General features: G+C 39.0%; 1 protein-coding gene across 1 annotated transcript in view; it reads left to right on the forward strand.

Annotated features, from left to right (window-relative positions):
* The window catches only part of Cul3 (cullin 3), a 332171-nt gene that overhangs the window by 183284 nt on the left and 130688 nt on the right, over nucleotides 1-18199 (forward strand). Inside the window, exons 9-10 of the mRNA XM_067151333.2 lie at nucleotides 6143-6250; nucleotides 6347-6471. Of these exons, the coding sequence (XP_067007434.1) occupies nucleotides 6143-6250; nucleotides 6347-6471 (233 nt within the window). The remainder of the gene's footprint in view (nucleotides 1-6142; nucleotides 6251-6346; nucleotides 6472-18199) is intronic.

The raw sequence follows: 18199 nt of genomic DNA on the forward strand, positions 1-18199 counted from the left end.
TATAGAATTTGCTGAAAACACATTTGTTGTAAGAGATTAGTTCACTTAGCTGTAGGAATATACGAGGAGAAGAAGTCTTATAATATTCTTTGTAGTATTCAAGAATGTGGATACAATTCAAAACTCACAGTTTTGATGAGCCACATACTGTTACTACCTCATTCTCATTCGACCCAGCTCCATACCCTATGCCACAATACCAACGGTACTTTTCAGGACTAAATAAACAAATCAGTCTGTGAAAACTACCAAGTATGCAACCTTGCTACATCCCAGGCAATTGGTGGTAAAATACAAAACGTGTGCGATTAAAACCCCTGTACCCTCAGGCACTATCAACTATCATATCTCCGACCACACACCTGTCACGTGAGCTATTGCGAGGCTTGACATACAGCAGGAAATTCCCAGCGTATACAATACCTGTTTGTGGTATGTGTGTGCACCTCCTGTTGTAAGTGTCTGTGCTTGTATTATGGGTTAATTAATTAATAGTGATGCTCAGAATTCCTGCTGTCTTCTAGCCCATGACCACACGTTGTATTACTTCAGTTTAGGGAGAGGAAATGTATTTTAGAATAGTAGTAAACTTGGTGGGTTGCCTAAAACTAGATCATAATGGGTGGGTGGACCACCTGGTAAAAACAACTACCGGTACTTTGGAATCAGACAGAATAGCGTTCTAATGCAATGTGAAAATAGTATGCTTGTACATACACAGATTGCCTCTATGTGTTTATCTGAAGCAAATGAACCATTATAGTGCGCGTGTGCAAACGTGAGTAGAAGTACCCTCCAATCCACCTGCTGAAACAGCAAGTTACGAATAATTCTTTAAAGTATGCTGTGAAGTGCTGTATATCAACAATGTCCCAAAAGGCTGTCAACAACAGGATATTGGAATTTTGAAAGGATATGGTGCAGTTCCGAGCTTGCTTGGAGGAAGCCACTGCTACTACCTACAGTGCTGCCAACCGAAAGGATGTGCTGTCTGCGCTTGGCTCAGAGTTCCAAGACTTCAGAGTTTCTACCTCCACAGAGCTCGATGGTATCAAAAGAATGTCATAGAAATTGAAGACTGAATTTCTAGACAAGAGGATCAAATTGATGAGACATTCCAGTATAGTAGGCAAAACGTCCTCCTATTTCATGGAATGAGTGAAAGTCCAGATGAGAACTTGTATGAAAAGATTCTGGTTACAATAAAGGACAGGCTCTATATAGAGCTCAATATGGACTATGTACACTGAGGGGCCAAAATTCATGGGAAGACGCTGAATGTGATGTTAATAACGAGTTGCTCCTCTACGAGCCTTCGAAATGGCAGCAATATGGCGAGGCAGCGACTCTACAAGGCGTTGGAATCGTTTTGGAGGCATCTGGACCCACACATCTTGCACTGCTACCCACAATTGGTATCGCATAGTTGGTGCGGGGTTCATGGAGCATATACCAGCATTGACAGCATCCCATAAATGCTTAATTGGATTAAGATCGGGGAATCTGGAGGGCCAATCCATGGTTGTAACTTCACTGGAGTGCTTATCTATGCAGTGGCCTCCACGGTATGCACTAGTCTTGCGTCTTGGTAGGTGTGCTAGGGACCAACTGATGAGCCCAACTTAGCACATGAGGGCGAAACGCAGGCAGCCAAGAATGAGTTAGCTGGAAAATTTCTAATGTTCAATAACGGACCATTATATTGGTATTATAAATCCAGATAAGCCGCATGGTATGTTCTTTCTCCCTGTGCCTGAACCAGGAATATCAGCACATTTATCTCTTTTGAATTATGACCTGGGCCCAGATAACAGTGCACCTCTCTACCTCCCCACTGATCCTGTACACCCTCACCTTTCCCTTGCCCTACTGTCCCAACTGAGTGTTCTGCTAGTAGAATACTAGGTAATGAACTCCTGGCTTTCCTATGAGCGCTATGTTGTGCCCATATAAATAGCCATTCTCTTGTAGTTTACCTAGAAGAACTGAAAAATATTTTTGAAGGTAGTGAAATACATGTTGTCGCTATAAGCAAAATTTGGCTATGAAAATCCATCTTTTCTAGCATGGTAACACTGGAGGGGTGCTGTATTCATCGCCACGGCTGGGATCATCAATACGGCAGAAGAGTGGCTTTGTTTTGTAGGTTAGGTTTAAAGAGCTAGATAATACATATGTCTGCTTCAGCTGGAAACTACGGTGCTGAATTTATGTTCAAAGAGATCATTATTATCGCCAGAGTTCTCATTGCAGTGGTATATAGGCCACCTAAGGACAGCAGCAGACAACCTAATGAGACTTACACCACTTTATGAACACATACTTGTTTTGGTGACTTTAACATTAACCTACTAACTGATACAGTAAAATGAATAAACTCTTTGAAAACTTGTGATACGACTGTATTGCCTGTTGAACCTACTAATCATGTTCATACCTCAACTATAATCTCACACACTTTGATTGACCTCTTGATAACAAATAATCAACAGAAAGTCCTCAAACATGGTCAAATAACAGTCCCCGACATTTCTACGCATGACCTTATTTATTACAAGTAACATATGACGTGTTCAGCCTGTATTGTCAACTTTGAACAGTATAAAGATATTTACATTAAGAGTTACCTTTACAATACTTACAAAAGTGTATATTCTTAAAGCAAAGTATAAGTACATATTTTGTCCCTCTTGGGGACATCCTCAGCCTAGTGAAGAACGGAAGTTAAAGAGTAAAATTATCATAACAAGAAAGGTGTTATATACGTGTCTACAGCAATTCAAATTTACATGGTCTTAGTGTTCCATTTGACAACAAAGTGGTGACCTGAAATCCATTTGGAACATATCATCGTTGTTCAATTATAAAAGGATCTTACGTTTGCAGACACACAGGTTAAGAGAGAAAAATCATGATTGGTAGTTCAGTCTTGGTTCTATGCTGCTAATTGTAAAATGTGTTCCATTAGTGGTTTGATGGATAATAAACATTGTGTGGTAAAATTAGGCTGTTAACACAGGGGGGGGGGGGGGGGGGGTGGCACTTCTCGTGTGAATATAAAGTTGAAAAGCCAGGCTTGGGTCGTATGGTTTCAATTGTGGAGTAATATTCCTTGCCGGTTGTTGCATGTCTTCGCAGACAATGCTATACAATATATGGTGGTAGAATAACACCCACGGTATCTCCCCCCTGTCATAAGAGGCAACTGAAAGGGGAGTGTGGTTTGACGACCATGGGACCCTTAGCTTAGTCTTGGCATTGCTTCCACTTACTTTTACCAGGCTTATCCCTTTCATCTGTCCAGTTCAACCTCCTTTGGTCAAATCTTGTTCTTTTCTGACCCCGACAGTATTAGGTATCAAGGCCTAGGGAGTCTTTCATTTCCAAAGTGTCGGATCCCTTCCTTTTTTCTCTCTCTCTGATTAGTGTTACATAGAGGATGGTTGGCTAGTTGTACTGCCTCTTAAAAACAATAATCATCACCACCACCACAGATGTTGTTACAGTCTTTGCACTGATATATGGTCCTTAGGTTCACCTTTTGGGCTGATTTTGTTATTTTGAGGTAGGGAACTGTTATCATTGAAATGAAAGAACTGAATAGAATTGATTTATAATGATTACAGAGTATGAGCCAAGGAAATATACGTGTGTGGATGAATGGATCAGTAGACTGGTATTGTTATACTTCTATGGAATGTTCGTATACATGATGCTCTGCTTAATTCCTAAAAATCAGTGCAGTCCTTTCACAATTACATCAGTCCTATTTTGTACTCGGGCCAAGAGAGCAGTTCCCGGTTAATTATTTTCCACGAACTATGCACAATACAAGTTTTTTGCCTCTCTGCAGATGCAAGTTGCTTTACGTCGCGCTGACACAGATAGGTGTTATGGCGACGATGGGACAGGGGTGGGCTAGGAGTGGGAAGGAAGCGGCCATGGCCTTAATTAAGGTACAGCCCCAGCATTTGCCTGGTGTGAAAATGGGAAACCACGGAAAACCATCTTCAGGGCTGCCGACAGTGGGGTTCGAACCCACTATCTCCCGAATACTGGATACTGGCTGCACTTAAGTGATCTCTGCAGATGGTGGTTGTAATTCTTCTTAGTTATTATCACTATTCCTTCATCCTCAATTATGATATTTTCAGAAAGGAAGTCATCTTCATCCATATGGTAAAAATCAGAATCCTCACTTACATTTTTTGTCAAAATTTCAAACATTTTCTCACTATCTAGTACTACTTCAGCACAACTGTGAGCAGCCATGTTTGTCAGCTAGCAGTTGATTCCCAAAAGCTGTGGACATTCATGTACAAGAACTAAATTTACAGAACTTCCTGTGAGGATATGAACAAGCGTAAGCTTCAGTAATGTACCCAATACATGGCAGATGGCGTATATTTTTAAATCATTGCTTAGAAACGTAGAGAAGCAAGGATATGACACTCGGTAGTTTGACATGCAATATATTGCGTCGTAACTGTTGTGGCACTTCTCATGTGGCACAATATAATGTACCGTGACCCATATCGGGTTAAGAAATCCTGGTCTTAAAATCTTGTCTCTTGTGAGGAAATATGTATGAGGAGATGTGCAGAACTTTCCAGAGAAATTCTGTTAGAGCTTGTTATTGCTTTCAAATACTGTCCAATTGAAAGATTGTTTTCAGCATATATACTTATTATTTTAACTGATTAACATAACAAATTCCTGAGCATCAGGAAAGGAAAACATTGCTGCACGGCCTACTCCAAATCATTGATTGACCATGACAAATTACAAGAGAAACAGAGCAAACAGGCTTGCAGCTTGAAGTGACTATCGCAATCATATTCGTGGGACCTTACTTTTCATGTGGGAAGGATGTTTTCTTGGGATTTTTTATGACATCCATAGTATACAGTATTAGTAAATTTTATTATTGAAGTTAATTAGTTTTTAATATATTTTTAGGTTTTAATGGCATAAATATATGCATGAATTAGACAGTTTGGTGCATATAAATCCAATGTTTTAACTATCTGTCCACTGAGCGAGTTGACCGTGCAGTTAGGGGCACGCAGCTCTGAGCTTGCATTCGTATCCCATCATTGCCATTAGAACTATCTGTGTCAGTGTGACACAAAGCAACTTGTAAAAATCTATCTGTCCCTTGCAACTTTCAATGAAGAACATAGAAAAGAGTTCCACATAAGAAATGAGATGACCTGAGAAAGGATAGGGCTGTGAAAGCTAGAAATGTGAGAGATTTCTTAGATCCAGGAAACTTTACACAATCAGGATGAAAAAAAAAAATTGCTAGTGGGAAATCAGACAAAATAGAAGAAGTAGGAATAATTTCAGCTTGATTACTTATATTTTCCGTGTGTTAATTGACGAATGGAGATCTGTACAGAGACCAATTCCTAAATGCAATGGTAGGATTGTGTACTTCTGCACCACACAGTTACGTTTCTTTATTTGTGATGGAGAGGTTAGTATCTAAAATCATCCCATTCCTTTCATACACTTGTTTACATATTTCCACTTAATAGATCTTTAGCAGACTCTGCCACTAGAACAGGACAAGTGCTGAAGTAAATGATTTTCAATTAATGGATCAGAAATTACATCCGCTTAATTATTTAGCTATTTAGAGACAGGACTAGATTACCATATAGTTGACTATTCTATACATTGTTAACTGAGAGTGCAGACTTCATTAAAAGTTAGTTTCTCTATGTACTCCACCATTTTATGAAACTAGGCCTTTTGTTAATTGCCAGGATCTTTGGTTACATGAAAAGGTAAACAGCTGGTAATAAACATGTTTCAGTGCTATGGTGGGAGTGTGATGATACCCAAATGGAAAACATAGCCTTAGTGTTCACAAGCAGTATGCCTGAACACACACCAACACAATGCCTTCATGAAATTTTTATCATTGTGAATACACATGCTATTTAGGGTGCTTCTCTTAAGAAATATATCCCAATGATTCTAACATTCTTAAGGTTACTGAATGTTTCTTTCATCTACATTCTGAGAAGGCCCCAAGATTGCATGGTGGATGTGTTCATTGCTGCTTCTCCCTTTGCTCTATGTTGTGAAGTCTTGTTACTTTCAAATGTTCTAATGTCTCGATATTTATTTTCAGACTGAATGTGGGTGTCAATTCACATCTAAATTAGAGGGTATGTTTAAAGATATGACTGTCTCCAATACCATTATGGAAGAATTTAAAGATCATGTTCTAACCTCAGGGGTAAGTGTATATTTATAGTTTGTAATTTAATTTGTTGTAGTTCGTTATCGAAAAACTACTATTGGAATTTTTATTTTACCCTTTGTCTACTTCTAGACCAATCTTCATGGTGTAGATTTAAGTGTCAGAGTCCTTACCACAGGCTTCTGGCCAACTCAGAGTGCAACACCAAAGTGCAGTATACCAGCTGCACCGCGTAATGCCTTTGAAGCATTCCGCAGGTAAGTTATCTTTCTGCAAGGAAGTTCAGAAAGTAGTAAAATCAATCTTAAAGTAGCTGACAATAACGGTTAGGTATTAAGTGAGATATGAAAGTTTTTTTTCTGAGAGTAAATTGTTACATGTGTTATATGTATTCCTGAATAACAACTTCCTTTCTGATAGACCAAGGGAGCTCAGTGATTAGCCATTGTTATTAGTACCCATGGAGTTACCTATCATCCATGAAATGATTTTGTTCCATTTCTCATTTCCTGTTGCACCATTTACAACTTATAAACTTCATTATGAGTTCCATATTGACTTTACATAAATCAATTTGTATTCCTTGACAGGAGTATAATATTTGTTTCCACCTGTTCAATACTTATTTACACTATTCTAATTAAATAGTCAATATTTAGGACATGTTTCAGCCCAGTTAGGCCATCCTCAGCTAAAAATTGAATGACTATCTAAAGATACAAGTTTCACCATTGATTTTTGCACATTATAAAATGTTGAGAGAAGATACATTAAAACATGATGCAAGTCCCTTATCAGCTCTCAACATTTTATAACATTCCACAATCAATGGCAAAACTTGTATTAAAAAACACTATATACGTAATTCCGTTATTATCTCTCAACACTTCATAACATGCCACAATCAGTGGCAAAACTCGTATTTTTAGATAGTGTTTTAATTTTGTAATTTTTAGCTAAGGTTGGCCTAATTGGGCTGAAACATGTCCTAAATGTTGACTGTTTTAATTAGAATAATGCAAATAAGTATTGAAAAGGAGGAATCAAATATTATATTTCTGTCAAAGAAGAAAACATTGATTTTTCCTCTATTTAATCACAGAGTGTGTGAGTGTTGGTGCATAAACTTCTACCTCAGCTACTCAGCGGGTTACTCAATGTTTACCTTCAGTCTCTTCTTCAGGGTTGCCAATAAAATATCATGATCATTTTCTCTCTTCCCTTAGGGTCAGGCGGGGTCAGACTTGAACTGTTTACTAAAGTAGATGGGCAGAGATGTGTGGGTCTCATATGGAATGCGTGCTTATAAGAATAGCATTGAGCATGGGAGAAGGTACATCGACAATAAAAAGAGAACACAGTGCCTATACTAAAAAGGATGATTATGAAAGTATTTATTCACATCTGACGAACAAAGAAATATGGATGGACAGTTAAGTCATTAACAATTTTTTTTTTTTTTTTTTTTTTTTTTTGCTAGTTGCTTTACGTCGCACCGACACAGATAGATCTTATGGCGACGATGGGACAGGGAAGGGCTAGGAGTGGGAAGGAAGCAGCCGTGGCCTTAATTAAGGTACAGCCCCAGCATTTGCCTGGTGTGAAAATGGGAAACCACGGAAAACCATTTTCAGGGCTGCCGACAGTGGGGTTCGAACCTACTATCTTCCGAATACTGGATACTGGACGCACTTAAGCAACTGCAGCTATCGAGCTCGGTCCATTAACAATTATTACAAAGAATTTCCTTATACTGATCTCAAGATTAATTCAACTCTTCCAAAAATAGAACGTTACCTCTACCCATTATTGAAAATCTGCACTAACAAGCAATGGCTGTTGAATTTCACAACCGGTCTATGTTCCAAATAACATGCTCAAACTAAAATATTTTACTAAATTACTTTAAAACATTGGTAATAAAAAGATCAAAACAGTAAACATAAAGCTGATTTCCTGCAGCATCATTCTGAAATTTGCGTATCTTGTAAATTTACTTATGAATTTACATTGCATTTTATTATCTTTCATTTCAAATTAATTGTTTAGGTTTTGGATGCCCGTTATTTTTCCTGTAAATACTCATTAAAAGTTAAGGAAATAAATAGCTCAGTTAAGTGTAATATAAGATCCAAACTATTTTTTTTAAATCTGAAAGAGATTCTATTCATAATGTAAACAAAGTGACGCCATGACAGACGACGACAAACTAAAGCCCATGACAGTCGATGACAAACGACAACAAATAACAATGTTGAGACAAGAAAATACATCAGTGCTGTCATAAAAGAAAACAGGGATCCGCTGAAAATAAGGCAGATAAAATTCACACAAAGGAACAAGAAAAGATCCAAATCTAAAAAGAATATACACAGGAAGTAAATACACATGCATATGAAATATACAATGGGAAAACAGATTTGCAAACAACACACGCATTCTACTTCACTTCTCATATCATCGCATAAGATGGATAATTTAGATCTGAAGTCGTATATTAATTTAGAAGATTGCTCTCTGCATCTTGGCTTTGCGTAGCTCGGAATTACCTGCAAGAATTATGGCATCTAACTCAAGCATACAAATAATTGTAGTATAGGGAGCATTCTATGCTCAGTCGAAATATACATTCTTCTGGAGATATTAAACATAAGATAATGCATCAATCTCGATTGTGGTAGGCTTAGATAACACTCGGCTGTGCACGGACATCAACACTTTTGAACAATCATATCCGAGAACACATCTATAATAACGATCATCACGGCTTACTATACGCAGCATCATACTATGTGGTTCATACCCAAAGACTTTGCTGATCACCCTCTTTATTTCACATTCGAGAACTTTATTAATTGCCATTATCCACATATCGCAGATTTCATTCCATAACCTTATTCATTCATATACCGTTAAATATTCCATTCATAGCCTCTCATTATATCATGGAAGGCCCTATTCAGTACAGCAGAGTAAACATATATTCCCATAAAATCATGTTATGTCATAAGGTTTAAAAACCACAAATAATTGTAGAAGAACTGCGTCCAAAGTACAGTATACTGGAATGTGTACTTCTCAATCCTGCTACAGTATATACACAACCTACCATAGCATCAAGGTGGCATGTTGCTGCGAAGAATACCTTGTGAATTCACATTATTTCGTTGAAAAGATCTCTATAACACCCTATTCTAAATATAGGATTCCTACCATAGCATAAATCTGGAAATTGTGATCGAAGAGCACAAGGTTAATCATAGCTATATTCCATTCTACCCAATCCCAAAATGGATGCCATTCTATACTACTCAGATTGTACCTTTCGAAGACTACATTTTTCTCCAATCTTAAGCATTAGCAATCATCATTCTGGTATCGTTTAGAAGATCTATTACTAATTTTTGATCTGATTTCCAAATTATCCCAATAGAAAAGGTTGAGATGAAACTATTAGAAGCTGTACCCGCACAATGCGAACCAGAGATTCCTATGACGAATATGATATGTTGTTGTGTTAGACCAGCCTGATGTTATTCTTATCGCATGCCCATGGCATGTGTGGGCACCTTGAGCACCGAGGAATAAATAGCCGGAAAACACAACACATTCACAGGCAGAAAGATAACAAAAAAATGAAAACAAAAACAAAAAAAAGAAATCAGTGGAAGTTCAAATCAACCAGAGGTAACGGTGTGATACATAAATACTTGTCTATGATGTTCGCATGGACTGGGGTGAAAATGACTAGAGACGAAGTCATGAACTGAACTCGGGCTTATTAAATCAAGAAAATAAAATTTAAAAGCCTACTCTTACAATAATAACGCTGATAGATAAACAAAAGAGTTTATTAAATAATAATTAAATCAAAATGTAGATGGCCACACGAAAATCAGGAAAAGATAAAGTAAGAAAAAGGAAAACAGCCCTAGATGGAAACAATATATGAGCTCGGTAAATTATTCACTACCCTCATAGCATCGCACCTCCTCATAACATGAATCAGGCAACAGGTTCAGTCACACATAGAATACAATTAATTAGAAAATAACAAAAGAAATTGTTACCTGGGAACAAAATACAATGAATGCGTGATGCAGAGCTCAGCCCAAAGTAAATAAATTATTAGATCTCCATATCGACAGGACGAGTCACGATACACGGCTGTTCAATGGGATGCCACTCAACTGGTTTCCAGCGAACTCAAAATATGGCCGAACCAAAGATGAAGGGAAAAGAAGGCGTGCAGGGACAAACAAGGTGCTGCTAAGGAAACACATACCCACCCTAAAAAAAAAAGAATGCCAGTGCCCAAAAAAGCAAAAATAAGAATAAACGACACAACTAGGCAATATGATATGTGTCCTACATATCTCGCATACGAACACACACACAGTGGATTAAAAGGGGTCCAAGAAACAGAGAACGCATAAAAGATAACAATGGTCAAAAGACCCAAATGTACAAAGGGCACTAGGAAAGTTTTGCAATATGCAAAAACGGTTGGCTGTACACCCCTGTTATGGTGAGGGGTGAAAACCGGTCAAGAAGACAGCAAGGCGTGACCTTCACACCAGTTGTTACCAAGCAGTGGGATTGAAAGCAAGTTAAGATGTCAGTGTGGTCTAAAGGTGAATATCGCCCAATTATCCGCTACACTTTTGCTCGTGGATTAACTGTTGACCAGTGCCTGGAGGAAATGACTCCTGTGCTGGGGAAAGACTATCCACATCGGACAACAATTTTCCGCTGGTATAAAGAGTTCCAGAGGGGAAATTTTGCGGTTGAAGACGATCTTCGTTCTGGGCGACCATCTGAATCAGTGACTGAGGAAAACATTGAAGCTGTGACGAAAATGTTGCAGCATGAGAGGCGGTTAACATATCGGGAGGTAGAAGAGACCCTCCATATCCCTGCACTAGCTTTTAATTCAGTTCTACATGACAATCTCTACGTTAGAAAGGTTTGTTCCCTTTGGGTACCCCATTCACTTTCAGAGGAACAAAGGGCACATCGAGTGAAATGGTGCCGAGAAATGCTAAAACAGTTTGAAAATGGGACTTTGCGTAACGTCAGTAACATCGTTACAGGTGAAGAAACTTGGCTTCATTATTACGATATCCTAACAAAATCCCAGAACAAGGTGTGGCTGTTTGAAGATGAGGGTATGCCTGTGACTGTGCGAAACAGGGCTCGAAACTCGGGTTGTGCTAGAAACACAAAGGACAGTTACTGCGAAGTGGTACAGTGAGACTTGTCGGCCTCAGGTCACCCAGGCTCTCAGCTCCGTCCAATGTCACGGCTCAACACTTGGTTCTTGCATCACGACAATGCTCCAGATCAGGGTTGACTGTGCTTGATCACCCTCCATACAGTCCTGATCTTGCTCCATGTGGCTTTGCACTCTTCCCAGAATTGAAGGTGAAGCTTAAAGGGCAGTGTTTTGCATCCGATGAGGAGCTTCTGGCAGCATGGGATCAAGAGTGTGAAAATGTAACCGAAGAAAAGTGGCAGAGTTGGTTCTGTGACTGGTTTCGATGTATGGAGAAGTGTCTTGAGTGTGGTGGAAATTATTTTGGAAAAGTCTAAAGCGTTCACTCACATTGCAAAACTTTCCTAGTGCCCTTTGTAGAAGCACGGTTCATAAATAACGTCTCACGCAGATATGCAAGGCCAAACCCACACAAGATCGGAGGCCCAAATCACATCTTATATACGTGTCTCATATACAATTCAAATGCCAAAACAGCACAAACCATCCATGTACAGGCCCTTCTGATACACGACAGCTTAGTGGCAACACTGGAGCGCAATATGGTACATGAATAATAACAAAGAGACTTCCACACATGAACCATAGAATAAAATCGACATAACACACATCCAGGGTGCAACAGAGTTCATTCACACAATACACACACTCAATTACAGTAAGATGCAAATCAGTGTACTGAATTGTGACGCAAATAAAAACATAGTCGATATAAATAACGTTACATGGGCAACAACAGGAAGAATGAAATGGGCCACCAAATAAATAAATAAATAAATAAATAAATTTTTTTTTTTTTTTGCTAGTTGCTTTACGTCGCACCGACACAGATAGGTCTTACGGCGACGATGGGATAGGGAAGGGCTAGGTGTGGGAAGGAAGCGGCCGTGGCCTTAATTAAGGTACAGCCCCAGCATTTGCCTGGTGTGAAAATGGGAAACCACGGAAAACCATTTTCAGGGCTGCCGACAGTGGGGTTCGAACCTACTATCTCCCGAATACTGGACACTGGCCGCAATTAAGCGACTGCAGCTATCGAGCTCGGTAAATAAATAAATAAATAAATAAATAAATAAATAAATAAATAAATACCCACTGAGAGCAAGAAATAGTGGCGAACAACAACGCCATGAGGCCTACTTAAAAAAAAACAGAATGAAAAATTAAAATAAAGGGTAGATACATTACCTTAATCAAGCCATAGATATAAGTGCAAAAAGCACGTTGAAAACCTCTTGAGTCAAAATGCATTATGTCTTAAAACGTTTAAATTAATGCTTGTAAAATCAAGCGTGGGTAAACATTGTGTCACTCGCCATAATCCTTCACCAAGGTAAAAAGCTTAGAAGAAGAGCCATGGAGAAAATTAGATGGACAATATTGGGAACAAACGTCGTAAAGTCACAGGACGACAAAGGTGACCTCTCCTTGGGCTAAGTTTGCGTGTACAATAAATCTCAATGAGTTGGCCATGATACCGAAGTCAATGAGTACACAAGTAAGAGTGCAAGCAGTTCGTCCGTAAGTCGAACGAGATAAAGGCATAGGTGGCCAGGATATCGCACAAATCCCAAATAATTAGTTTGATTTATTGTCTTAAAAACACTATCTGATTAAAAAAAACAAAAAAACAACTTAGTTGTGAACCCTTATCCCCTATGTAATGTGGAATTGAACCCTAGGTGTCATGAGAAGCGGGCCCACCCTTTTAAAAGGAGGCAGGAAGTATTGTGGTGTCAGTAGAGAAGCAGGAACAGCAGAATGGGTTGGTCAGAGAGCTCAATGATTTTGAACCTGGACTAGGCACTGGATGTCACCTGAGTAACAAATCCATCAGGGACATGTCAACTCTTCTAGAGCTGCCAGAGTCAACTGTTGATGTGATGGTGAAGTGAAAACACGAAGGAACAACTTCTTCTGTGGTCTTTAATCCGAAGATTGGTTTGTAACGGCTTTCACAAACAAACTCTGGTCTGTGGCTAGTCTCTTCAATTCCAAGTAATTATAACAACCCTTGTCATGAATGATTTTTTAAAAATATCCTAGCCCTGGTCTACTTCTACAGTTCTTTCCTTCCTCACTGCCCTCCAGTATTATGCGTAGAAGACTTTCGTGCCTCAAGATATGTCCACTTCAATTGTCTCTTCGGTGAGTAAGCATATTCCATAAACATGGCTTCTTTCCAATTCTTTTCAGCGTTTCTTCATTAGTGATTTTGTCCACCCATGGAATTTTCAGTATTTTCCTGTAGCACCCTATTTCGAAAGCTACTATATATTTCTGATCAGCCTAGCTAAGAGTCCAGGCTTCTCTACCATACAACAATACGCTCCACACATATATCTTCACAAGGCGTTTCCTGAGGCTCATACTAATGTTTTTGCATATAAAGAGCTTTTTTGTTGAACGTTATTTTGGCTTGGTTAATGCGACTATTTCTCTTCTACTTCTTCCATCTGCTGCTATTTTGCTACCAAGATAAGTCAACTCCTGTACATTTGTCAACTGTTCTCCATTTAAAGTACAACGAGGAGGTTCGTACTGCTGGCTGCAGAGAAGGACTTTGGTTTTTATTTTGTTCATCTTCATGTTATATTTGTTGAAGGTGGATTCCATTTCTGCTAATGTATAATACAAATCATCTTCATTTTCTGCCAGAACTGTGATATCATCTGCAGAGCGAATCATGGTAATTCTTTCTCCTTGAATTTTGAGACCTCCAGTCATTGGCAAATTATCATTTACTTCATCTGTTGCTTTAGGATGTATGCATTAAAAAAATTGGTGAAAGCGAACAATCTTGCCAAACTTCTTACTTAATGTTGGCCTCTGTTGTGGACTCTCCATATCATATAGCAGCTATCTTGTCTTTATAAAATTTCCAAATTGTCCTTGTACTTGACACCCAGTTTCTTTCAACACCATGAATTGTTTATACCACTGAACCTTATCAAATGCCTTCTCCAGGTTTATGAAAACAATGAATGTATCAAGATCTTTTCATAGTCATTTCTCTATAATCATTCTTAAAGCTAGGATTGCTTCTCTCAGACGGTTGAGGCGCTGGCCTTCTGACCCCAACTTGGCAGGTTCGATCCTGGCTCAGTCCGGTGATATTTGAAGGTGCTCAGATATGTCAGCCTCGTGTCGGTAGATTTACTGGCACGTAAAAGAACTCCTGCGGGACAAAATTCCGGCACCTCGGCGTCTCCGAAAACCGTAAAAGTAGTTAGTGGGACGTAAAGCAAGTAGCATTATTAGGATAGCTTCTCGAGTCCTTCTACCCTTCCTAAATCCAAATTTATCTTCTGTCAATGCCAACGCCACCTTTCCTTCAATGCGTTTCAAGATAATGCTGGTGAGTATTTTAGAGGCATGCGTTACAAGGCTCAGTGTGTGATATTGGTCACATCTATTAGCAGATGATTTCTTTGGAATGGTCACTATGACACACTTCCTAAAGTCCGATGGGATGTGTCCTGTGTTATACATTTCACAAATCAGATCAAATAGGGCTTTCTTCACATTGTCTCCAGTGGCTTTTATCAGCTCTGCTGGTATATCAACCACCCCAGAGGTTTTTCTGTTTTTCAGCCTTTCCATTGCTTGATTAAATTCATCCAGGAGTATTTCATCTTCCTCATCTTCTTTATCTACTAGCTCTTCATTTTCTAGTATTTCACAAGGTGTATGTTTTCCTCCATATACATTTTCAATGTATTCTTTCCATTTTGAGGCAATATCATAATCTTCATACACCAGTTTGCCATCATGTGTCTTCAGTCCATTGCACCTAATTCTCTTGTCCCCATAGAACCTTTTGACTACCTTAACACCTTGAGTGCCACGTGAGACCAACGTTGACTCACAGATCTTAATGCCATTGGGGCCGCGTGAGTCCACTGTGGACTCACACGCACTCTCCAAGTCTCCGACCCTGTGGTGCCATACCGTCATCACACTGGACATGTAAACGTATGTTATATGAAAGTAGGTGGCCAGTACGTCATGAATCTGTTCTTTGCCTGTTCATTTGCGAGTCCGATGTGGCACCACGTAGCCTGTACGTCACTGTAATATATCGACCACAATAAATAAATTATGACGACATTATTTATTGACCGAGCTCGATAGCTGCAGTCGCTTAAGTGTGGTCAGTATCCAGTATTCGGGAGATAGTAGGTTCGAACCCCACTGTCGGCAGCCCTGAAGATGGTTTTCTGTGGTTTCCCATTTTCACACCAGGCAAATGCTGGGACTGTATCTTAATTAAGGCCACGGCCGCTTCCTTCCCACTCCCAGCTCTTACCTGTCCCATCGTCGCCATAAGACCTATCTGTGTCGGTGCGACGTAAAGCAACTAGCAAAAAAAAAAAAAATTATTTATTGTTTTCAGATCGTGTCATGTGTACAAATAACAAAAGCTTGCACTGTATAGTGTACTCATTGTCTCATATCAGGGTCTATAAACAAACTGAAAACATAGGACATAAAAATTACATGAACTTTCTAGAAAAAATATAGTTAACTTTGTCTCATTCGCAATCACACCACAAATTCGTACACTTTTGCATATGAATTTAAAGTATAACAAATGAGACTTTCTGAAGAAATATAATTCAAATTGTGTTTCACAAACACAATAAACATCTGTGCATTTTGAAGAAACAGTTCAAACAGAAGAAATTTTCACAGACTGGTCATTTGAAGTTAGACTGTAGAGTCTTCCTTATGGCATATTGCCTTCCTGATTCCCGATGGATTTCTTCATAACACTTCCTGCATCTCCGTCTTCCCTGCCGGCCTACATCCTCCAGTCGGTGGGGTAATACCTGTTTTTTGCTACTTGTGGGGGAATGTGAAAATCTTTGATACCGGTACCTTTTAACTGTTCAGCAATGTCCTCTTTGAACTGGGTACCAGATATACTGTCATTCCCAAGTTGATTGGAAATATAGATGGCATTTACTATACTTGTGCTGATCAATATCCCTATAGCTATTTTTCTGTACCATTTTACTCCCTGTCTCAGGGAAGTATTATAGCTCTTTTTATGATCTGATAAATCAATATACGGTTTGTATGTGTTATACTCGATAACACTCCATGGTTTTTGCCCTTCACTATCCCTCCTCTGAATAGTGTCCATCCCACCAGTTTGTTTAATTGTCAAAATACGTCTCCTCTATTATGCCATTTCTGAACAACCACATCAGTGTTACTTTCACGGGCTCTTGTCTCTTCTCTTGTTAACTTCCTTTTAGTAACATTGGTTGAATTATACTCCCGATTAGATTTCAATGTTCCAAAGATATGAGTTCTATTCTTTAGTAGTTCATGAGCAAATGAGACAGACGTATACCAGTGTGTCAGGAAGGTGAAAACTGTGCTAGGATACGTGGTGACACATTGGTCTCGCGCGGCTTATACAGCTGGAAGGTAGTGTCAGTGGCTGCATGAGACCAATGTGTCACCACAATTTCAGCACAGTGTTATGACTACAATTTTGGCCCAAGATGACTAAAAGGTACATTTCTGTAATAAGATGCAATATTTTATACTTTATAGTAAGAAAAAGGGAATGGCCTGGATGGATTTATTTTTTACTACATATGTGGCACTTAAGGTGTTAAACGCGGTCTCATATTTTTGATTCTTAACTAGTTCTTCTGCTTTCATGCATTGCAATTCCAGAAATTTTTCTCTGGCTGCCTTCGTCTCCCGATTTATTTTGTTTTTCAGTTTCCTTTATTATTGTTGTCCTTTAGTTGTAGAGTTCTTAAATTTTCTTCTTGTGTCTATCTTCTCAGTTATTTCATTAGTTATCCAGGCTTTCTTGTTCTGTGCTTTTGGCTTTTCCACAACGTCAGTTGCTGCTGTTAGAACATCTTCAGTTTTAGTTAACATTCACTCAAAACCATGTTGTGGTCATTACCATTATCTGGGTCAGGGCAACTTTCAGTCCTTCAGCTGTGTCTTAAATCGTTGCTTTACTAAAATGTAATCGATATGAAATTGATTCCCACCACCTGGTGTTGTCTAAGTATAACGTCAACTTTCAGTCCTTCAGCTGTGTCTTAAATCGTTGCTTTACTAAAATGTAATCGATATGAAATTGATTCCCACCACCTGGTGTTGTCTAAGTATAACGTCTTCATGCATGGGGTTGAAATAATGTATTTCCAACCACCGGCTGATTGTAAGTGCAGAATTCCAATAAACGGTTTATTTGATCGTTCCGTGTGCCAAGCCCAAATTGGCCCACAACCATGCCATCTTTACCCTCTCCAGTAACAGCATTGCAGTCTCCGAGGATTATCAGATTATCATCTCCTTTAACACCTTCGATTAATTCTGTCAGATCATCGTGCACTCTTTCCACTTCTTCATCTCCGTGGGCAGTGGTTGGCATGTAGACTTGAATGATCACGGTGTCCTTTGGTTTAGTATCTAATTACACTAAAATCAGTCTTCCACTCTGCTGAATAGTGCCCCTTTGAGTTATTTATATTTACTTTTGACTACAGCCTTTTGGCAAGTACTTACCAGAGAGACAAAAGCCTATGCTGACAGAAAAATCTCAGCTAATCAGAACCAGAAACCCAACGCCAGGTCGAAAGGATGGATACCTCTAACTGTGGCAGATGTGAGAAAATTTATTGGTTTGATAATAAACATGGGCATTATTATAAAAAAGAATGTCAGGCATT

This window comes from Anabrus simplex, chromosome 7, assembly GCF_040414725.1.
Source record: "Anabrus simplex isolate iqAnaSimp1 chromosome 7, ASM4041472v1, whole genome shotgun sequence".
Taxonomy (NCBI): domain Eukaryota; kingdom Metazoa; phylum Arthropoda; class Insecta; order Orthoptera; family Tettigoniidae; genus Anabrus; species Anabrus simplex.